General features: G+C 38.7%; 1 protein-coding gene across 9 annotated transcripts in view; it reads right to left on the bottom strand.

The window, feature by feature from the left end:
* Positions 1–24,571, bottom strand: part of TRPM3 (transient receptor potential cation channel subfamily M member 3) — a 413,447-nt gene that overhangs the window by 248,898 nt on the left and 139,978 nt on the right. For 4 of the 9 annotated variants that reach the window (XM_071448694.1, XM_071448699.1, XM_071448695.1 and 1 more), the window contains exon 1: positions 14,787–15,030. The exons of the other annotated variants lie outside the window; for them this stretch is intronic. In XM_071448694.1, the coding sequence (XP_071304795.1) occupies positions 14,787–14,876 (90 nt within the window). In that variant the 5' untranslated portion in view covers positions 14,877–15,030. Of the gene's footprint in view, positions 1–14,786; positions 15,031–24,571 lie in introns of those variants that run through there. 9 annotated transcript variants of the gene reach the window in all.

Here is a 24,571-nt window from a genome sequence, read left to right as displayed (position 1 = left end):
TATTCTGTGAAGTATGCTTTAACCAAGTGTAAATGCACAATATGTACAAATATGTAGAAATAAAGGTGTTTCAATTGTCCATCTAAACAAAATGGGAAAGATAGCAGGGAACTAATGTACCATTCAGATTCCTCAACTGCTTACAGTTCTTTTACCACTCAGAATTATTCAAGTGGGACTAGGAAGTCTTCCACAGCTACCCTTGGTGCTCTGTTTCTCCCACCTCCAAATAAACAATAAATAAGTCTGATCACTTTTGCATCCCCATGCAAAGATTCATCCAAGGCCTTGAGCTCTGATTGCCCCAATCACTATCCAGATCCTGAAGCTGACTGTGTACACTAATGTGGGGTAGCGAGCCCATCACAGCTTAGGGCTGGAATGAGGCCATTGATATTGAGATGACTGGGGACAATCTGACCCAGAGCCTGAGGCCTCTGCCAGAGCTGCCTCTCAGAGCTTTGTGGCCTTTCAGTTTCCACCCAGTTGTGTTCCACATCAACCAACATCAACCACTGTCTCTGTGGTAGGCAGCAGAAACATCCAAAGGAGATCTAAAACACCAGTGAGACCCCAGAGCCTTTGCTCTTTGTCATCCTGCATACCATTTTCCTATCACCCTTGCTGCCATGATTTCAGCAGCAAAACCTTGTGGTTAACTGACAATAAGGATCCTCCTCCTGCTTCCCTCTGGGAAGGAGATAGAGGTAGCCTGAAGATAAAACCCTGCCTCAAGATCCTTAGGGATGCTTCTTCTACAATAGCTGTGAGTGGTGCCTTAGACTCACTTATAAAGAATCTAAAGAAGTCCTGCCAAAGAAATGATGGATAGCCTCACTGTGCATTGCTGCGCAAAACAAGTAAATATTCTAATTTAAATTAAGTAGGTCACAGAAAACAAACAGCTTGACAGCATGAGGCTGATAAAAATTGCTAGCTCAACTGCTAGCATGTGTAAGAGCCAGAGACACAGCAGCTGTCTGAACTTTGTGAAAGCTGTTGGTTGCTGCAAATCACTTTCTTCAATTGTGATACAATCAGTCATCCCAACAAATTTATGAGACACTCAGCTGCAAAGACATTACTGCAAAACCAACTCTAGAACATAATTGCTATGTAATGTGTACCTAGAAACCACTCTACAGAATACATACCAAGTTTGTCACCTTTCCCCCTTGATGTATCTGTTGCCACCAAGCACTGAGGGTAACTTCAGAAGATTCTTCTGACAACTCCTGAATTCAAGAACCTTCTGTGATAACAGCCTCACAATTGCAGTACTGTTCTGCACTACTTTAGTGTTTAAAAATATATCTTTGTCCACATTTTAAAACAGAACAGACACCCAGATATTTTCTTGGAAGATTAACAGCCTTTGCTCCATTTTGAAAACTCAAAAAAAAGTTTGAGTGAAAAAATCAAATCAGGAAGGCACAAATCTCAAGATTTCTCCAGTTAGATCAGGCTGCTCAGGTCCAGAAAACCTGTTTCAGTTCTTAGCCATGCTTGTGATAACAGCTTGTTTCCATCACTCTTGTCCTGATCCTCAGCACCCTGGAAAAAACTCTGGCTTCATCTCCTCTGGACCCTCCTTCTAGGTATGTAAAGGCAGAAATATTATTTCCCCTCTACCTTCCTTTCTTATAGTTGAACAAACCAAGTCCTTTTTGGCATGTCTTGCATGAAACTCCCTGACAAGTTTAGTGATCTCCATCAGACTCAATTTCAGAAAGTCCATATGCCTCCTGTTCTGGGCATCCCAAAACTGGACACAGCACTCAGATATGTTCTCACAAATAGAGAGAAGGCATTACTTCATAGTATCCTAGAGTAATAGAATCTTTTAGGTTCCATCCCTTCCCTTGACCCCTGCTCTCCACAGCCCTAACAGAGTGCAAGAGGCAGCTTTGCTGAAACAGCATGCTGCTGCCTCCTCTTCAATGTTGCTGTTCACCATGAACTTGTCTCCACCACTATTTCAAGTATTGAAAGTAAAATAGCAAATGGAAAGTCAGGTAATGTTTTTATGTTTGTATAAATGATCTAGATGCAGCAGCTGAATGTAAATTCAGTCATTTTGCCTACCATACTAAACTAGGAGAAACTGTGAACTCCCTTGAGGATAAAGGGGCCTTAGAGAGAGCTCTGGACAGACCAGAGAGCTGAGCAATCATGTTAAATTGAACAAGTGCTGGATTCTGCATCTAAGAAATTATTATCTTGATTGTACATACAAATTGAGGATGAGAGGGTGGAGAGCACCCCCACAGAAAGAGATCTGGCAAGATCCCTCAAGACAAGACTGAGGAAGAGCAGGTAAGGTTACTTGGTTTATTCAGTTTGAAAAAGAAGGACTGAGGGGTGACCGCGTTACAGCCCACAGCTACCTCGAAGAGGGCAGCAGAGGAAGAATGGCTGATCTCTTCTCTCTGGCAAACAGTGACAGGACACGAGGAAAGGGACTGAAGCTTCCTCGGAGGAAGTACAGATGGGACGTTAGGAATAGGTTCTTTACCCAGAGGGTGGTTGGTCACTGCTCCATAGGGAAGCAGTCAGGGCACCGAGTCTGTCAAAGTTCAACTGGTTAAGTCATACTATTTAGTTTAAAAAGTTCTGCGAGGACCAAGAGTTTTGGAGTGAATGGTCTGATGATCTTTATAGATCCCTTCCAATTCCATATATTCCGTAATTTTATGATTCCAAGTACACATGGGTGAGCTAACTAATTTTAGCACAAATCAGGAATTATTAATCTGCTCTATCCAGAATGAGATCAGGAAGCAGACAGCAAACAGCAGCTAGTGAAAGGATTAACTTGATTAGATAAACTTTCTGCACAAACTGATATTAGTAATATAAGATTCTAAAATGTATTTGTATTTTATTTTGTACATGAAATCCAAAGAAATTTCTTTAATTTTAACTTTTCTATTTTCATCTGCTTTATTTTGTTTATAAAATCTTGTCAATATTTCTGTTGTCAACCTACTTCAATTTTTTTTTATTTTTAAATAACCCACCTCTATGAATGGAATTAGAAAAACCTAAGTAGTATGAACAGAGATCTGCTAATATGTATGTTATCCAAAGAGGTGGGATACATTAATAATCACAGCTTTAAGCACAATGTGTTTTAGCATTTATGTCTTCACAGAGTATTCAGATCACATATTACCTGCACAAATGAGTTATCAGTATCTCATCCCTTATTGAAATTTACTTGGGGCTTTTTTTGTAGGTTTTGTTTTTTTGGGGGGTCTTTTTGTTTTTTTTTTTAATTAACAGTGAAACAAGTGTGTTATGTTTTGTTGCCTGTGGCCTCCCAGTGAAAAGCTGAAAGTCCTCACAGCAGGAAACAAGGGTTTTAATGACAGTTGATTTGAGTCTCTGAGAAATGTATCAAAGGAAAAATTCAGAAGGATAACCTATTGCCTTGTGGAAGCAGACAACAGGAAACCCACAAAGAGCTGAAATTTTAGTGGAATGGTTTTAATACAGACCCATTGTACAGACCATTGGAGCTCCTCATTTCATCAATTTCTTCAGCTTTAGGAAACAAGATAACACGCTGTTATTGCTAATTGAAACTGTTACTTCCAGAGTATGTTGGCTCAGCAGTTTATGCAAAATCAGTCTACATTCAAGGGATATCAATTCCAAGAACACAAAAATAAGGCACTATAGAGCAACTTTGAGGATATTAATGGTAGCCTTACTCCTGATGATACATAATACATGCTTCCAAACTGGGATTTTTCATTGGCAGACAGATTTTCTAGAGTATTCATACACATCCATTGCTTTCAACACCATTATGCTAGAAATGCTATGGGAGAAGAGACTCATACCATCTGAGTTCAGCCTGTGTTGCAGTATTAACCTTGTTTTGTCCAAGGCCAAGGAAATAAGTGTGAATTAGGGTTAACAGCCACATCAGCCAAGCTTAAACCACCACTGGAGAGAAATCCTTCCTGACATGAAATGACATCTGAGTTTCAAAAGAGCATTTACTACCATGTGCTAACAGTAGAATTGGGCTTGGGATGACTGTCACAAAGAATCTAGTTATCAATGCTTGAAGCAACATCACATAAAGTGATCCAATTGCTACTGAATAAATTGCATTCCACCAAACAAACTAAAGGAGTTTGTTTGGTGGAATGCAATTTCACTATGCATTTCCAAAGCACCAGGAGCCAACATTCCCCCATTTATGCAGTTTTAATGTGATAAAATCTCATTTTCTGATTACATCAATGCCACCAAGGGCTGGAATTGCCATGGATAGTGAACGTATAATTTTTCTCTAAGAAAATTTAAAAGCAATTTTTTTTCTATGTTATGCTTCTAATCAATTCAGTTAATAAATATTCCACTGTAATAAATATTACACTTCTTGGCAGATACTTACATTTAGTTAATAATGTTAAATAGTTTGGTTCAGCTGTTTGCCCTCCTTATTTATTTTTAGAGAAGTATGCATGAGATTTGATATGGAAAAAATTGGTTGTCCACACAAGCATTTGCAGCAGAGAAAAACTGCCACAAAGTCAGTCATGAACCAAAATAACATAATGTGCTTTATACATATCCTTGACTATTGAACTGTTTCCCCTTCAAGATTCAAGCTCTGCTATCTGGCAAATAAGGGTCACACCACCAAAAAATGGGTGTGTCTCCATTGAAACAACTGGATTTCAGATGAGTTGAAAATAAAAAAATGGAGATGCTGAGATGCTATATTTTCCAGGTAATTTTGTGCAAACTATTTGCTCATTTCAGTACTTGCTTAAAGACTTCCTATTGTATTCACATCTGTGGCAGACTAAAATACTGAGTGAAAAGTAGCTCCAATCATTTGCTCTAACTCCACTGACATCCATTTTATCATGGTATGTCTTAGTAAGGAATTTTTGAATGTTGAATAAGACATTCAAAAATTTGCACGTCTTAGGAAATAAAAGTAACAAAAAGAAAATAACCTCATCCTTAGATTTTATATGATAGTAGTAGCAGTTATCAGATTCTAAGAGGGAAAAGCCCCTCTGAGCAATTTACTAGTCCCATTCTGAATAAGCTAAAACTCCCACAGTTACCATTAATAAGGAACTGCACAGGATATTTTTGTCTTGATAGATCAGATTTTTATCTTTAAATTATTCTTAAGTAACAGCATGTATCAAGATAAAATAAGCTGATCACATTTAATTTCCCACTAGGATATCTCTGAAAACATTTTTTTTATTCTGCCCCCACTCCCCTCCAACTGTGTTAGAAGGCTCAAAATCACCTTTTTATTCCAGAGAAATGCACATAAACATTGAATTTCCTCATTTGTATATAATAAAGGCAGCACACATGCTTGAAATTCAGTGTCTTAATAAGTACTGTGCTTCTTGCTGTTCCCCACATAGAGGTTTAAAATTTCTTTGCTAATGTGGGCATTAGAAAGCATTTGTTTTATTGCTACAGAAAGAAACAGGAGTATTTCTGCTATGCAAATAGAAAGAGACTGAGTACTCCCAAAACTCTCCCTGAAGTCATCGATGCTAGTCAACTCACATTCTTGTAAGGTCAGTTAGATTAGAAAAATGTTGTAGGCAATTCAACAGAAGTGTTATTGAGTCTCTTCAGGACATTGAAATGAAGGAGGGTTGTGATACCCTCTGTTTCCTAGTTAACCCTTCCCCAGTTTATAGAGCTAGGATTAGAATGGAAGGCTGAGCAGGAGTCTCACATACCCATGCTGGTCTATTCAGTCAGATACCTGACATCCAGAGGAATAGAGAAAAGGATGAGCAGCAAGGGACTCTCAGTCTTACTTCTGTGGAGGATGTAGTGGAATAAATAATCTAATAATCTTTATTGGAAGATAACAAAGAACCATATATCATGTATCTATTAAACTAGCCAATTTCCAAACACTGCACAAGAATTTTTCAGCAGGAGAAGCTGCCACATCTGTCCCCTCTGCTCATAGTGGACAAAACAAGAAATCATAGATTTCAAGTGCAGCAAGAAAGATCCAGGCAGATGCCTCACAAACATAGATAGGGTCACTGAAAAGATTGCCTGTGTGGGTTATGGGTTTAGGAACTTAGAAAAACATCTATAAGAAATCATGCGTGATGAAGCAGTTCTGATGGTAGAGTAGAATAATCATGTCTCTTTCCACACGTATCTCAATTTATCCTGGTCTCATAGAAGAAGGTAAGTGTAGGACCTCTAAAAAATTGGCACCATATTCTTATTTAAGACAATTTTGGATTTGAACTGAATAATTTAAAAAAGTACATGGCTTCCAAGAAGTATCACTTTGCAGCCAGCAGTATCAAGGACAGCACAAAATTAAAGCAGTCACATCCAAACCCAAAGGGATACCTTTAACTACTGCTCTGCTTGTCTAACAAGCATTTTGGGCCATCTTGATACCTGATTTACCTATCCTTCAGCCAGAGAGAGCTTACCTCTTCCTTGGCTGGCTCAGTCAAGCTGGATTGCATGTAGCAATTTTGTTGTCACCATTATTGGCATCATAACCTGGCACCACCACTGCTTCTGTGAGCACAGGCTAAGATAAATATCTGAAAACTTCTTTGAGTAATGCAGTTCAGGAAAAGGGCTAGCAGAGAGGTGGGCAGAAATGCAAGGAGAAAAAACTGAGAAGAGATGTAGTATTATGTCTGGGTTGGGCAGATATTCACAGTTTTAATGTAATAGTGCAAAATTTGCAGAAAAAACACTGTTCATTAAACCTGTTCATCTCCTGAATAAGATATTTCCTAATAATTTGCAGTACTGAATACAAAAGTTGAATAGGAATGTTTTTGTAAAATTCCTTCACTATTCAGAACACTAAGAAAACGCTGCATACAATCACAGGAAAGTCAGTCTGAAAGGTCCTCAGGTTACCCTGCAATTCATCTCTTCATTTGTTTTGGTCTCTCTTTTAAGCTACATGCAAAGATGAACATCCAGCCATTGCTCTACAAAATAGCTGTGATATTTCATTACAACAGACCCAGCAGCAACATGCCACACCAATTTAATACTCCAGTAAGTTAAAAATAGGGCATTCTTCCGAAACAAAATAGTGGATCCTCCCTAAATTCTTAATTATGATGGATTACTAATTTTCTATCTCTCCTGTCTGCATTTACAAGCAACAGGTGAAGAAAAAGGTAAATGAAAAAAAGTGTTTCACTCAATCACCTTCTCACTAATGAAAAGTCAGCCTGGTGATTATTCTAATTACATAATAGAGTCCTGATATTTTCTTCAGTAACTTCATTGACACTGTTAAAAGCACTTTGTCAAACCGTTTCATGTTACTATATTATTTGGGGGATCAAAGATATTTTGATGAAGTGATTTTGTTTCATGCTTTATTACCAGTTTTGACATAAATTTCCAGAGACACCCAAGGGCATTCCTTTTTCACTGTAGCATAGTCTTGTTAGCAATTCAGGTGGAATAAAACCACTCAGCTTCACTTTATGGTCTTGTGCCCTGAATTTTTCACATGGCACCCTCCCAAACATAAGGAACAGTATAGCAGAACATTAAAATCTTATAGTTTTAGGACAGGATTCTTCTAACACATTGTACCTGTAATCCCTTGATTGTATGATTTCTACACTTAGTAGCATTTAAAAATTATTTTAAAACAATACTGTGCTCAGAACAAGAGCTCTTTTTTCTTCTGTTTTATTAATATACATCAAAAATACTTATTTTAATTTTTTTTATTTCTCTGGAAATTACTTTTAATCATCTCATACAATCACAAATTAGGAATCTTGCATCTGCTTTCTGATAAGCAAGTTAACTTCAATGTTTCACATATTATCAAATAAAGGCCAGTGGAAAATAGTGCCATTTTCCACCTTTTGCAAGTACCTAAGTCTGAAAAGGCTGGACCTCATGAGAAGCAGAGATCAAGCCAAAACCACCTCTGTGCAGAAAAAAAATGTAAAATCCTGGAGTACTTCTCTGATACCCCATCTTTGTCACTGTAACCCATTGGCCATAGGCACAGAGGAAGCCAAAACCTCACAGTAGTATTTAAGATGAAGATAGAGACACTAATGAAAGCTAGGTTAAGGGAAAACACAGAATAATATTGAGGTGCAGGAGGATAAAAATCTGTACCAGTTGCAGAATCCTCATTTTAAACAGCTAAGTATGTTTCTACCATAGCTGCTGCATCAAGACCAAAAATTTAACATTACCTTTTGTATAACTTATTTAAAAAAAAAAAAAAAAAAAAAACAAAACACATGGTAGTGACATACCTAGAAGTAAAAATCTTGTGGTTTTATCCCCTAAAATTTTCTGGTTTAAAACAAGAAACTTTGCATTTGCAGAGCCCTTTCCAACTTGAAAATCAAAACTATTTTTTCTCTTTACATGACATTAGTAAACTACAGCCTCTGCCATCAAAATGGCACTGATATGTCTACCTCTTACATGTAGGTTTTTCCATGGAAACATGACTTCCACCACTACACTCTTTCTTTTTATCCCTCACTCTACTTTTTCTTAATTGGGAATACATCCCTTGTTGTGGAAACTAATTTAATGCTACATCTCTTCCAAGTCAGTTGCCGTCAGCCCAAGTCACGCTCAAGGAAAAGATTCAGTCAATAAGGCAAACAGCAAACAAGCTCTGACTTGCCCTGCATCACATAAAAAATGTACACTGCAGCAAAGAATCAACCACAGAGTACTTTATATAAAATGGAAAAAAAATTTATCAACTTCCACATTTCATTTCCTTCCAGAAGAAATGAACTGGCATAATCTGTTAGGAAATCCTTACACATGAACATGCCCAGTTACCACATTAAAGGGATCAGCTCAACTTACTGCTGATAAGAAGCATGACTTCAAGAAAGAAGCAGTTTTTGAGAATGTGCAACCTCCAAAAGGCATATCACCAGTTCTTCAACCTGGGCTGTGAAATCTCCCCACCACTCTGCCATTACTGGGTTATAGAATGTGAAGTACGCGAGGGACAGCTGACAGCTGAGCGGGGTAATGCAAGCACACCTGTGCAAAGGCGTACTGAAGCTACATTGAAACAACCATTGCTCCCCTAATTTGGGGTGTAAAATGAATTTTTTACTTAAAAATGGGAGACTGCAAAGACACAGCAATGCCTTAGCCCCAGGTCTCTTTCCTGCCATCCTTAAATGGTGGAACTGATGGCATAAGGAGCAGAGCACAGAATGGAACACTGAAGCTTTCTCTTTGCTAGAAATATGGCTTTTTGTGCTTCTAAGGACAAGTAGTACACCCCAGAAAACCTGTGAATGAGAATCAGAAACATGCAACATATATTACAAAGGTAATAGATACAACTATGTTCTTTCTGACAGAAAACCAGAATTTTATCAATTAATTTCTTCCTAAATAGAACTTACATGCATGCATAAAACTCATCTGTATTTCACACTATACACAGCATCCCACCATACACAGAGGTGTGACTAGTTTTTCTATTAGTGAATTTATAAAAAGTTTGTCACACTGACTGATACTTTCTCCATGCCTGTGAGTCAGTCTGATTTTAAGGGCTTCCCCAAACGCATCAAATCCTTCTGAAGGATGCAAAGTGTTGGCTCATTCATTATCATAATTTAACTCAGTAAGCTGAGTGCAGATACAGGTAAACTAGTACCCTAATTTTACTGTTGGTATTGCACATACTACTTTCAAAAACATTTGGTATACCACATCAGTAATTGTAACTGTATGCATTAGGACCTGTTTCAATAATCTCAATTTTTCAATTAAGACTTAATAAATCTGTCCTATCTTTTTTTTGCAGTTTGAAGGGTAGATATTGTCAATTAACTAAGATAATAATCAGAATTCTTATTTATTAAGCAAAAGCTTAAGAAGGCCTTAATGCAAACGGGACATCAAAAGAGTAGCAAAGAGCAAAAAAATCGTAGCATTTTGACTGCCTTTGTGTTTAAATTTTTGCTCATTTTCTCATTGATAGTTCGTAAAGTAACATAAAAAACCTTATGATTCTCTTTTTGATGCCCCTGTCATGATTATTGCACAGAAATCCACCTTTTAAGAATTTTTAAAAATGCTTTATCAAAAATATCTCTCCTGTAATACAGGACTGTTCTACCAGTCCAATAACCTTTTTTTTTTTTTTTCATTTCCTAAATCCATTTGAGAAATGAAATTGCCTCCAAAAGATGCAATTTTTTTCTCTCTTACAATCACTTTTTCTCATGGTAGAGGTTTCTGAAAAATAAATATTTACTGTTTATTAAAGAACACACTTCATTCCTTCAGCATTCTGGAGAAGCAAAATTCTTCACCCAATTTGTCAAATCAGATTTTTTCAAATGGCAGTGCAATTTTAGTTGATGTCAGCCATCGAACAGTGTGGTGTTTCACCATGTACCCTAATAAATCCTGCCTTGTATTTCCCAGTCTTTATTCCTGTAGATGCCTTCTTTATAGACATAACCAAACTAGCTGTAGCAGGAGAAATATTGTTCACCCTTTTTATTCACATATATCTGCTCAGTCAAAATTTCTTATCTAGGTACTGTCACATTCAAAAGACACTATGCCTCATTCCAATGAGCTATTTTTCATGTTTTTAATTTTCCCTTGGTTACCTTGTGCATTCTTGGTAGGACAATTAAATAAAAATAATTAATAAAAAGAAGACCTATTTTTTCATTTGGTAAGAATTTTAGTGCCTGATCTCTTTAATCTTAGTTCAGGAGCTAGCATAGACTACTACCCAGGTCAGGTAAATCTTACTTATTTGGTGGAGCTAAGGTGGCGTTTTTGCCAAGCTGTATGTTGGGGAAGAATAGCCAAAATATTTTCCCCAGTGTTTCTTCTAATTGACTCTGTTTCCTTTCCTCTGGTCCTTCTAAATTTCCTGCCTTACAAGCCCAGTTATTGACATGCAAGCCAGATTAAAAAAAAAATTTACTGTTCTTTTTAAGAAAAAAAAATGTGGGTAATCAGCTACTTTTCAAATATTTCTTACAGTATTTCTACACTTGCACATCTATAAATCTGTGGTGTTAAAGCTTATTGCACATTGCTGACCTTTTTTTATTCAGTTCTCTTCTACTCTCAGCTTATTTATTTATTTATTTATTTATTTTTCTTGAGCATATTGCCCATTTCTTGATCGCATGGCAGGTATTATATCCGTTTCAAGCAGAAGTACAACACCTGCAGCCTGTCCTAGGGCACAGTGCCCTCTGAGTGAAGTCTTTAGCATGATGACATTCATTCATTCATTCATCCATTTTTTAAGAACCCAGAACATTGTTCTAAAATGTCGGGGTTTTTTAAAACTAACCTGATTATCTCAGGAGAATGACAGTTCTGCACAAAGCCACCCTCTCTGCATATGTGCTCAATGCACTTCTTAGTCCTTACTTCAGACAGGAAGACATTAGGCAGTGTGTTAGCGTGTTTTAAGCATATTGAAACAACTACAAAAAATACCAGCATGGAATGTGCTACAGGAAGTAACTCATTAGAGGAAAAAATGGGAGCAGTGAAGGATGAGCCAATGACACAAGTGGTAAAAAACCTCTCCAATAAATTGTTTCAATCTGTACTTTCCAACACAGCTCCTGTGCTGTATCGGAGGTTCAGATCCTGGAACTCATGCACCTGTCAGAAAATGGAAAACTGAGAAAACAGGATTACACAACTACATCTAAACATGAGGGTATTAGTGAAGCGGGTTAGAACAGAATATGTGCCTGGAAAAAAGGCAAAGGGAGCAAAACTGGGCACATCTACAGATCTAGCTCATCTAAATTAAATGAGACCACTGTGGCCAGAGCTCTATCCAACATCAGTTGATGCAACTGAGCACTGCCCGTCCATTTCAACAGGATGGAACAAGAGCTTAACCTACCTGCTGAATAACTCCTTTCAGTACCTATTTACAAAACAGTAATTGCACGACAACACAAAAACCCTTGCCTCCATGAAGTTCTAGATTTCAGTGTTTATTTAGGTCCATCACTGTGAAAGCACTGATGCTACATTTAAAATTTTATCCATACGATAAGGACTTTAAACTTCTCATTGAAAAAACATGGAAATAATTCAAAAGTTCATTCCCTTTATTAGGAAGGTCCAGGTAATGTCACAGTGAACTTTTGTGTGTGTAAAAGAGGAAATCTCTACTATCTCTCAGTCTTACAAGTTTAGGAAAAGGATATTTTGGAGGTTAATGGTCATTTAATTTTGTTCTGATAGACTAAAATAAGTACAGAATTTAAAAAGACAAAATAGTGGCTTACATTTTCTTACTTTAACTAAATTTACAGTGTACAATGGTGGACAAAGCATATCATAATAAAAATGTACCATAACATATGAGGCTTTGCAAAGTTTATTTTATTATTGAGAGCAATGTCTGCAGAGAAAAGCTGTATAGAAAAGGGTCTAGTGAATGCCTACGTAGAAATAATATTGCATTAGCCCTTAAAACCACTTAATCCAATCGGAAACTGAGCAATTAAAAACAATGGGCTTAGATTATTGCACTTGCCTTTCCAATGTTTTTGGATTTAGAGGAACACTTTTCATTTAGAAAAAGAAAAACAAAAGTTTCTTATTTATTTTGGGAAGAAAAACATGAAATAGGAAAGAATATTTTTTATGCAGTAAAATATTCATACTACTTGTCTGGTAATTTAATGCTGCTGTTATTACACTCTTTCCTCGATGGCAGGAAAATTTCCTTGGGTTGGCTGATGGAATTCAGACAATGGGTCCCTGTTCTCATGTCAGTCATTTGCTTTAAACACATTAAATAATAAAAGACAAAGAGAAGGAGTAAAAATTAAAGCTTTTTTTGGGGAGCCTTGAAGATGCTGAAGTAAGCAATTCCCTCTCCAGCCAACAAGCACTGCTCATGAGCTGAGAGAGGAGCCAGAGCTCCACCTTCTTTGCTGTGGTCTTTCCCACACCTCACACACCCTCTGTGCACAGCTTGCTTATCTCTGGTTATTTTCCCTGCTCTTTTTAACTCTGCAGGGTTCAGTCACTATCTTTCCCTAACGGGTTACAGCTGTAGCTTCAGAAAACCCCTTTTAGTCAGCTCTTTTAATAATGAATCACAACATTCATCCTTAATAAGCAATGAAGAGAAACCATACACATGGGGCAACATTCGTCTGCCCAAGAAGAAATACTGCAGACTACACCCCCTCAGCCCCTGATCCACTAGTATTAAGAATGATAGTAAAACTCCTCACATCTGAGTCCTCACACCTCACCAAAATTATGTTGTTCTAAAAACACGGGACTTGTGGAATTTGCATATTCTTATGAGTGCTTCTGGGGCTGGGGGGGAAAGCCTTTACAAAACAATCAACACCACTTTCTGATTTGCTCTATATTAGTTATGTTTTGATTTTTTAGAAATCTAAGTTTTACCTTTCTTTTGTTCTTTGGAGATGCTCACAATTTACCCCCCCAGTAGCCATACATCTGTTTTGGAAATAGAAATATTTTTCAACTTTAGCCCCTTCCCCTGAGGATGTGAAAAGTACCTGCGAGGATACACAGCATGGTCACTTGTGAATCATATATACAACAATTATACATACAACATATGTCTGCTAAGTGCAATGTCATACGCTACACTACTGCTCAAGCATGTTGCAGTAGTAAGAACTGACCTAATTTCCAAGCTACTCACACAAAATCAAACGGTTATATCAAGCATTACCACCTAATGTACTGTCAGACTAGCCATGCTTTACCTGGCAGCATGTTAATTTCAAAGCCAAACTATCAAACACTATGATGAAATGAGATAAATATTGTAATGAATAAAACATTTTATAAAACAAAGCCTATAGGGAAATGAGTTTATTGTTTAAAATTTCATTGTACAATCCAGTTAAGATGTTCCAAGAACCAAGTAGACTTTTTAGGTTAATGTAACCTATTTTTTTCAGTTTGATGTAACCTATTTTTCACCAAAAAGTTGATTCAAGAGATTTTGTTTTCCAGCTACAAGTACCTCTAAAACGGCTTCAGTGGAGCACATGGTAGTAATGGCACTTTGCATGCTGAGAATAAAAGCCCTCCACATTATATAACCCCAAATCATTTTTTCAAACAGAAAATAATTATTTCCTAGGAAAGTGCATTTTAAAACACTTTTAAAAGCACCTTCAAAGATGTGACACTTAGTTTAAACAAATAGAAAAAAAAAAGCAGAAAGTTTCATTGATGCTGTTTGCACTGCCAGTCTTTAACTGATCCTATTGTCATGTACAGCTTTTAGCAAACCAAGATAATTTTTTTCCACCCACATATTGCTCCACTTACAAGTTGGTCAGAGTGGTACTGGATCTTCAGGTACTGCCTTAGGGGCTAGGTAACCCAAAGAACAGATAGCAGAGGGCTGCTCACAAAGGAACACGCCTTAGAAACAGACTCCTTCTTCATCCCTGGAAGTTCACAGCTTGATAAGACAAAGCAAATTGAAGCACGGATTATATCCACCATCCCTTATTTCCCTTTTTACCCCTTTCACAGACCTTTATGGGCAAACACACACACTGAATAGAATACAGACGCACAATATTGGTACCTTCAGGTATGCACAAGGGGTTTTAAAGGCAGCAGGCAAGGTAATTAATAGTAAAGTTGGGACTATTTCTAAATTAACTTTCCAGCAACAGCAACTGCAGCCCTCCAGGCAGGTGCTCAGCGCAGACACCGGTTCTCGAACGCAAAGCGGGCTCTCACCGTACCTTAAGGAGTCTCACAGAGGGGAGGAAGGCGGCATGGCACAGCTTCCGGATGGTCCAGTTGAGTGGCCGGGGTGCCTCGGTCTGGTTCATGACTGTCCGCAAATCCCAGCGGGAGATCAGCCGCAGACCTGACAGCGCCTACCGCGGCAGCCGCCCTCCGGGGCGCGGGCATCCCACGCTCGGCGCGTCCCGCCCGCGGTGCCGCAGGGCAGAGACTGGGCTCGGCTGGGCTGGCTTAGGATGAGCTGGGTTAGGATGGGCTGGGCTGGGCTGGGCGCGGGGGGGCAGCGGCAGCCGCCGAGCCGCCTGCATAGAGCAGCAGCCTCCTGCGCGGGCTCGGCGGGCTCCGTGCATGCCCCAGGCGGCCCGAGCGATGCGGGGCGGGCGGCTCCGGGCCGAGCGGGGCACCGGAGCGGCAGGAACACCGGGATGAACACCGGGATGCAGCGCCAGCGGCCGCTCCCGCCCGCCTCCGGGAGCAGCAGGGCTGGCCAGGCTCGCAGCTGAGCCACCTGCCTCACTCATGCGCTTCGTGGGCCAGAAGCAGGGCAGGAGGAAGCGAATTTAAATAAAGCAAGGGAGGGGTACCTGCACTTTCTTTCCCAGAGCATTGCGAGGAGAGGGAAACCGGCATGAGGGGAGGTGGGGCCAAGGCTCAGAAAAGAGAGCGACCGAGGCGGGGGTGAAATAAATAAATTCACTCTTGATTTACTGATACAATGGCCCTAAGAAGCGTTTAATTGATCTGGCACAGTATCGGTGTGCTAGTGGCAAGTGGCTGTGGTTAGAACCTGTACTATAAGGGCATGAGTGCTAACCTACACATCCTGGCAAAAAACCCTCAGACAAAGCCAAACCAATTCAGCTCGTTTGAATATTAAATATGCTAAGTAATTCTATCAAAGATATGAAAAACACATGAAGTAGTATTGCTAGGGCAATTCAAGTATGGCAAAATATGTTACCATTTGTCCATTTGGGGCAGTAATTGGCCTTCCCAGATAATGGAGATGTTCTTAATGGCAGGAAGCTCTCCAGCCAAAGAAGAAATACCTTTTTCCCCCTATTTTTTTTTTTTTTTTTTGGGGCATGAAGATTACATGAAGGAAGAGTTAGGAACTGTAAAAGAAACGTTCTCTAAAGCAATGGTGATTTTTCACGTTGCCAGTAATAACCAGTTTTTACTCAGATTATGGATGAAAACACCATCTTAAACTTTACTGCTTCTCAGTGAAGTTTAAATCTCTCATAATTGCGGTTAGGAAATACACATTCAATTTACTTAACTAGGATTCACCAATCTGCCATTTTCACATTTCCGTTTAATCCCCTTATATTTCCTTTTAATATAAAGCGTATATATTTCACCTCTATTTATAATTTATTCATAGAATTGTGTCTACATTAATCAGAAAAGCTGAATAATTGTCCAAATGAGGTGCAAAGAGATGAAGACTACTGTTTCTTTTGAACATAGGTGTACCAGTCAGCTCCTCTTCACTGTAGCCTCTTAGGAACTGTATAAAGGTTCTTGTTCAATGTCAGTGTTGTATTCAAAAATGTTCTGCCCAGAATATAAAGTTCAAGAGCAAAGTGCAGGACTAACTGTGCACCAGAAGAGGTCACACTTGTACACCCCACTGTACATGGAAAAATTATGGAACCTCAAACGTACAAGGACTAGACCATGAGTTGTCTGTAGAATGAAGTGGGTAGAACACCAGGAGACAAGACTTAGTGACAAAACTTGTGCTGATGAATTTCTGGTTGTGACTAAGCAGCTAGTTAAAACGATACCTATTTAAATATCTCTTGAGTTCTGAATGTATTTCTTTTATGAAATGAGGAAAAAAACCTTGCATTGATAGTGAAATTAAACTTGAGTAAGTAAATATTATTATCTGCAACTGCTTTTCCAAGACTGTATAAAGGAGAAAAATTAAACAGATAGAAAAAAATAATCCTGACTTAAAATAGCACAGACCATGGAAGATGTATAGCATGGTAACTTTGTTCAGCTATAAAGGTAATCATATCCAGTGATTAAGCTTTTGGGGTTCATAGTTAAAAGAAAGAAAAGAACTCAAATCAGAAACAAGAACTCAAGACCATGGCTTCCCCTGTCCCACACCCCCTCAAGTAATGCTCAGATCTTTTTTCTACCTTTGAAGTTCACAAAGGAGTTTTCTGGGAAGGTATCATACTCATCATTAGCTTGTCCCTTTCACATCTACTTTACATTAGGTATCTGCTGTAAAACAAAATGTTCAGCCTGTGTGTTTGGCACAAAGAAGACAAAGGAGTCATAGCACGCTGCCCTTCTTTTCAATGAGTAGAGTAATAACTCTCTGAAGATGCTAGGGAGCTAAACACAATGAAGAAACATAACAGATAGCTTTAATAAACTGAAAATAGTGAGCCCAATGTATCTTCTAGCTTCCACAGGGCTTCCCGTCTTTCTGATGAGTTCTATCATTGCCTTCTTTTGCAAACAGTACCTTAGGGATGAGAGTTGTTATATGCTGCAGTGTTTAATACCCACCAACCCTTATTCAAATGTCTGTTTTCCTTGGCTTTGTACCTTGCCTAATCATTTGTACTTGCACAAAGTGAGTGCAAGAATATGAACTTCTGTCAGTGGCAGTGAGGAAGCTCTGATAGCAGGATATTATCATGAGATAGGAACTTCACTTCCACCACAAAATCCTTGGGTGTTTTTGGGCAGACCATTTAAACTGCTTGTCCTTAAGGCCAAGCCTAATTAGTTTCATTTTTAATGTATGTTTCTTACCTATAAGCAATATTGGAATGATTTTGAGGCTATTACGTGTAAATATGAGGAAACTGAAGCAAGGAGATTTCTTTCTATTCCCAGCATGCCCCCACTTGCCTACCCCCATTTTTGGTAAGCATACATGGTGAAGATTTGAAAAGTACAGAGGAAAATTCTGAAAAGCTTCATTTTTTCCCCGAGATTCTGACAATAATGATTAAAAATAGTAGTGAAATATAAGGAATATGGTCTGGGGGTGGGGGGGAGGTTGTGTGGTTTGGGGGACTTTTTATTACTTCAGTGTAAAGTCAGAGTTTGAGTCTCATATTTCTGTTGGAAAAAGCAATTGCTCTGATCAGATCAACTCCTATAATCTGGGGCCTATTGGGAGATGCAGAGATGTAGCAATCCCACTAGAATTTAAGACTTGCTTTGCTAGATTTAAGAGACAGAGCTGCCATTTTCATATTAAAACATTTTATCCTTGAAGCATGCTCCCTGAACCGTCAGTATTCACCTCTGGTTCTTAGTCTCTTGCGAAGGAGCACCTTTGGTACCACAAGAGAGAAAAGCAAACAGAAGACAAATGCCATTGCTCCCGGCAACACAGACAGATTTCTACTCCTCTTAAAGCTATTGTTCATGGAAAGCATTTTTTGACCAGCTCTTTTTGGATTCCTGCAATCCAACATGACAATAATTCTACTCTTAGAAAGCTCTGATACAGTAAAATTTAATACCTCTGGAAATGCTACAGAATGAAATGCTTCTGAGAAACACATCAGCATCCAGACTACTCTGAGCACATCAGCAATGTCCAACATTTTCAACCTGAGAGCAAAATTCAACAAAAAGTTATTATAAGCAAACCCCAACACTACTCTCATATCCTGTCCAAGTAACAATTCCTTTATGAAACAAGAGATGCTGTGTAAATGAAAGATGGAAAGGGTAGGACCAATAAATGAGAGAGATGTATTGATCACCATGGTAGAAAACCTCTTCTATGTGCCCACCTACCTGGCCTACCTGTGGAGAAACATCAGGCAGAAGAGTTTTCTTATGATGTCACGCCTGTTTTTTGCCAGGTACATCATAAAGCAGAATCATAAAATAATAAAATCATAGAATAGTTTTGTTTGGAAGGGATCTTTAAAAGTAATCTAGTGCAACATCCCTGCAATAGGAGGGACATCTTGAAGTAAACCTGGTCAGAGTCCTGTCCAATCTGACTTTGAGTGTTTCCTGAGCTTAGGAATCAACCATCTCTCTGGCAGCCTCTGCCAGTATTTTACCCCTTCTCACTCTAAAAAACTTCTTCCTTATATCTTGTATAGATCAATCTCCTTCAGTTTAAAAACCACTGCCCCTTTCCCCATCACAGGAGGTTGTGATAAAATGTCCGTCCCTGCCTTCCCTATAGGCACCTTCAGGTATGGAAGACAGTTGAGGGTCTCTCCAGAGCCTTCTCTTCTTCAGGGGGAATAACAGCAAGTCTCTCAGCCTTGAGGTGCTCACAAGAGAGATGCTCCAGCCTACTGATCATCTTTGTGGCCCTCCTCTGTCCTGGTGACCCCCAGAGCTGGATGCAAGACTCCAGATGGGATCTCAAGAGAGCAGAGCAGAGGGGCAGAATCCCCTCCCTGGCCCTGCTGGCCACCCTGCTTTGGATGCAGCCCAGGACACAACTGTTTTTCTGGGCTGTGACTGCCCAGGGAAGGCTCTCATCCACCAGCATTCCCAAGTCCTTTTCTTGCAGGCCTGCTCTTGATTTGCTCATCACTCAGCCTGCTCTGATATTGGGGTTTGCTCTAACCCAGCTGTAAGGTCTTGTGCTTGGACTTGTTAAACCTCATGAGATTCCCAATGCCCTACTTCTCAAACTTGTCCAGATCCCTCTGGATGACACATGCCCTTCAAGTGTGCCAACTGCACCACTCAGCTTGATGTCATTTGCAAACTTGCTGAGGGTGCTTTTGATCCCACTGTCATTAATGAAGACATCAAACAATACTGGTACTACTACAGACCACTGGAGAACAATTCTTGTACAGATGTTGGTCAAAAAATTCACCACTACTCTCCAGATGTGATCATCCAGCCAACTCCTCATCCACCGAATAGTTCACCTATCAAATCCATATCTCTCAAATTTAGAGAGAAGGATGATGTGGGGATCATGTCAAAGGCCTCAATACAACGTATGTGAGAAGAAAGACATCTTCACAGTGTAGCTAGAGAGCGACTTTGTCAAGGCTGCCTTGCTCTTGGACCAAAGGGCTTGCACTTCCCAGTAGGATAGCAAATACCAGAAAAAAATATAGCTACCCTTGTATTTAGAAATAGAGCTACCTTTGCTTGCAGTGGCCACCATGGGTCTACTACACAAACATGCTGAGGTGGAGGTGCTAGTTCTTAATAAGATATTTTGTCCATCTCCTAGGTTTGTGGAGGAAATGGCAGGATGGCAATAGAAAAAGAAATAATTCAGAAGCTCTTGTTTCAAAGTCAGTGCTAACAAATCCTTCCATTGGTAAAGAATCACAATTCACCTTCGTATCCAGTCACTTTGCAGGGCTATTAGCTAAATAGTTGAAAAGTACATCAATGAATAGAAAGCTATGATAATAACAGCAAAAGGGTATTTTTCTACATACTCATATTCCAATTTGTGTCCATTTCATATAGTTTCTTGCAAAAATCAGGGGATAGAAAGATAAGTTTACTTTATAAGCTTTGGATAAACTATACTTAATTTGATGCTTGCCATAACTTCTTAGGAGACACAAATTTTATTGATGCTTAACTCAACTGATAATTAAATTATAAAATTAATCCACTGCTCTCACATCTTTTTTATTCATTGCATGCCTGAGGTGGTTTTTCTGCTGTTATCTCTGCCAAGATATTTCACAGGTCTTTTGCCACATGCTCATAATTCCCTCTGCCCTAGACATAGACACACATACTAATGTAATGTCTGTCTACTTATTAAACATTAATTAAATAACTTGCTATAGATGAAGATAATTCCATAGTTTCAAGCATATATATAAACATTATTGCATGTAGCTATAAATCATGTCTTTTGGCAAATGACTGAAAAGATTAAGTAAAGGGTATTCTTCCTTTTCTCCCAAGTTTTATAAGGATGTGATGAATATTGAATATGATTATTTTATATGCCTACTACCTTGAGATTTCCTTAAACTGATCTGCATCTGGCTTTTGCCTAGAAAAGCACCTAGCTGGGCTGCCACAAGAGATCTCAGCGGTACCACAGCGCACAGGACTGCCGACAACAGAGGAAGCAGACTGGTGAGAGAGCAGGTGAACAGGGCAGTGCAGCACACCCACTGTGCCCCTGTCAGAACTGTTTTTCTAGAGATCCTGTTTGATTGATCCCAGTTCCAAAATACACAAGCGGAGGAGTCTCAAAGTCACACTATGGACTGAAAATGTCTTTGTACAGATAGGTCACAAGGAGCCTTCACCACTATTTGTGGTTTGTGGTTTCTGCAGCTACTGATAATTTGCACCACTTTACCTTCAGTTGCTCTCCAAGTATTTGTAAATCTACCTACCCTTAAATATTGAAGCTGTATCTTTGAATGGTGTATTACATCAGAAATTCCTCTTCAATTGCAGGCTGAAGCCTTTTAGAATTTTTCTTTGAAGAAGGTTAAGACACATAGGCATGTAACAGTTATATTTTGGGACTAGAAATGTCCATGGTTGATTGTTACTTAGGTACAAATGCCACATTTTAAATTGCAGTCTATCTTAGTTTAAATAGAATTTCAAGTGTAGGCAAGCTGTCAGTTCTTTAACCTCTGCAGCATATGACAGAAATAAGGATGCTCATACATTTAGATTTATGTTTATGTTAAACATTTCTTTCCATCTTAGCCATCATGTTCTTATCTGAACTGTTTAACTTTGTGTAAATACTTTCTCAATTTTGACCTATAACATAATTTTCTTTATGATTTCCCATTCAGATATCAAATTTACTAAGTTATTTTGGTGTAGTGTTTTTTAGTCTTGATTATTTTGCTAGAGAAAATGCAGAAAAAATACAAAATTTCATGAGAGCAATTCACTCTGACTGTTATGCCTTTCAATGAAGACCTTACAGAACAACTCTCTTGCACTTCTGTACCTCAGCTGACTTAGACAGATGCAGTATGAGACAAGGGCAACTTCCTCACTTCATCTCACAGTATTGCTGAACCAGAAAACAGTTTACCCTTTGAAAGTAGCAAGGAATTACAATAATCTCTAGTGCCTTCTTCCATGGAGTTATAAAAAACCCCAAAATAACCAAATTATATTTTCCACAGGTACTACATTTCTGCATACCTCACCCCCACAACTTCTGCCCTCCTCCCAAAGGTGAAAAACCCTAGTGCATACACCACATCTGATGATGAAGCCTCCTGCAGCCACTTGTTTCAGATGCTTTGAGCACATTTAGTGTTTCATTACTGACCTGTCTGTTTTCCTGAGTATTTCCTTTCACTATATTTTTATGATTTTCTAATGCATCAGTGTGGACAGCTAATCCTACATTGCCTTCAGTGCTTTCCCCAGCTACTTAGTTGGCTGTGTACCACTGTTCATCCTGGTTTGAGGAACCAATCTGGCCCCCAAGCCCTTGTGGTGAAGGGTCTCTCTCTGTAAATGGTTCAGTCACCAACACTGAAAAAACCACAGAGGGGCACCCTCACACTTGTGAGGAAACACACCAGTGGCTGAAAGCCCAGAAGAGACACAGCAGGCAGCACAACAGAAGCAGCTGCAAGGAAAATTGCCAAATGAATGTAACACAAACAGGTACAGTCCTAGCAAATAACAGCAAAATGGCTTGCTAAAGAGCTAAAATTGTGCTTATTACACAGTACCATGAATTAACTAACTGTATACTTGAACTTTCACTAGGAAATCCTTCACAGAAACTTCAGCCTCAATGAAAAAATGAAGCTTGACTAGAATTTTAAGTAATTTTTCCATACACATTTTGATCAGCAATGTGTTCTACTAGGCAATGGGAGGACAATGTATAGAGTTGGTGATCCTCTCTCTGCATCCCCTGAGAATTTGTGATATTTTTTTCACAGTATAACACAAGAAATTGTGTAAGGCTGAGCTCTTAATGAAATTAAACAAACAAGGAATGGCAAAATCTGGACAAAAATACTTCCAACAACACTATTATTCAAAACCACACTTACCTTCTCAAATAGACACAAATTACTCCAGTGGTCTACTTTAAAATACACTTTCAAACTGATAATTTAATTGGGTCTATTTTCAGCACTTTGTGATTTTATTTTGATTTATTTCTAAGTCACATACCAAGTCTATGTATATTCTTTTTATATTCTGGACTAACAAACACCTGCAATTTTACACCCTATTTTCCCTGGAACAATTATACGCACATCTGGAGAGCAACAAACTCTGGATGGTGTTTTCCATGTAGTCCGTTGCAATTATTATATATTTGCATACAGTGTCATGTTGGGAAGAAACCAAAGCCTGGGGGCTTTTGGACTGGTCACTGATCAAAGCTGCAGGAAGAGCAGTCAATGCCTCTGGAGACAGTAATCTAGTTTCCCAGTCAGAGGCAACAGATGGGTGACACAAAAAGTGCCAGATGAGAGCAACAGTAAAAAACACATCAATTGTATCAAATAAGCTGAAATCTCAGCTTGCATTTGCCTAACAACTTCCTGAGGCTGATTTTCTTTTTAAATCTCTTTTGTTGTTATAGAATTTGGACCCTTTTCCTGATTAGATGTAAAGTATAGCGTAGTTCCTTCCTCAAAAGAAACCACAGAAATTTAAACCACCAGAAACTAGATATTCATTGTTACCTTTACATTGAATCAGATTTGTTTCATGGTTATAGCCAAATTAAATCAGTCCATTTCAAGAGCCATTACTCATAAACCGAAAAATCTGCCCAAAATGTGTTAATTACTATGTCAATTTTTGGGTGGCTTGTGAAGCCTCATACTAAGCGAATAACAACAACAATCTCTTATTCATGCAGTTCTAAACTTCTAAACCAGACAGCAGAGTCAAACTGGAACATAAAACTACACTGAAGAAGGATCTACAATTTTTTTTGTTGGGTTATTTTGTACAGCACAACTGTAGTATTACTCATGACAGAGTAACTACTAGTTTATTGAATGATACAAGTTGCCCCATGCTTAACTTCTCCAAAGAAAATACACATAACTATTGGGACAGACCAGCAGAGTCCATGGGAACAGGAAAACAGAGCAAAAGAAAATGGAAGAGGATTATTTTTTTTTAAGTGTCACTCAGTTATGCAACTGGTCTTTGCAATAGTCTTTAATTGAGCATTGTCTAATGCCGCATTGTGCTCATGGCTCCCCTACCACTACTGAAAAATTCTACCTACTCATACCAATACTTAATGGACAGATTACACTGGCAATATAAGGCTGCTGGAAGGCTTTTCTAGAGGAGCTTTTTTAGCTTCCCTAGCAAGAGTTTGTCAGGTCAATGTCCCCACTGTTGACTGTTCCATAACATCCAACAGGCATAGCATAGCTTGTTATTTTTAAAGTTATCTGATATCTGATATTTGAGTCCCATAATTTGTACAACTTCACTAAATTCTACTGATACTTACACATCCTTATTAATAAGATTTTCAAAACACATGCCAAGATAGCACATGCATATTGTATTTTAGGCTCTTCAGTACTAGAATCTGAAAAATAAATTTGAGAGACAACAATTTCCTAATGTTTTATCAAACAATGGTTATCCTGCTAGCCTTAACCAATAACAGATTCTCTCCAGGATTGTGGGATTTCACCTGCTCTTTCATGTTTTTAGCACTTTCTTACTATGCTGTATCAGAAATTTCAGCTCTGTGATTTATGGTTTAGTCCCAGAAGGCAAACAAACAGATTCTTCCTGTGCTATTGGCACTAAACTTGCCTCTATTATGTTCTGTATAAAGTATCTG

Source organism: Agelaius tricolor, unplaced genomic scaffold, assembly GCF_023055355.1.
Source record: "Agelaius tricolor isolate 1412-34295 unplaced genomic scaffold, bAgeTri1.0.p SCAF_27, whole genome shotgun sequence".
Classification (NCBI taxonomy): Eukaryota; Metazoa; Chordata; class Aves; order Passeriformes; family Icteridae; genus Agelaius; species Agelaius tricolor.
This window is presented reverse-complemented; position numbering and strand designations above follow the sequence as displayed.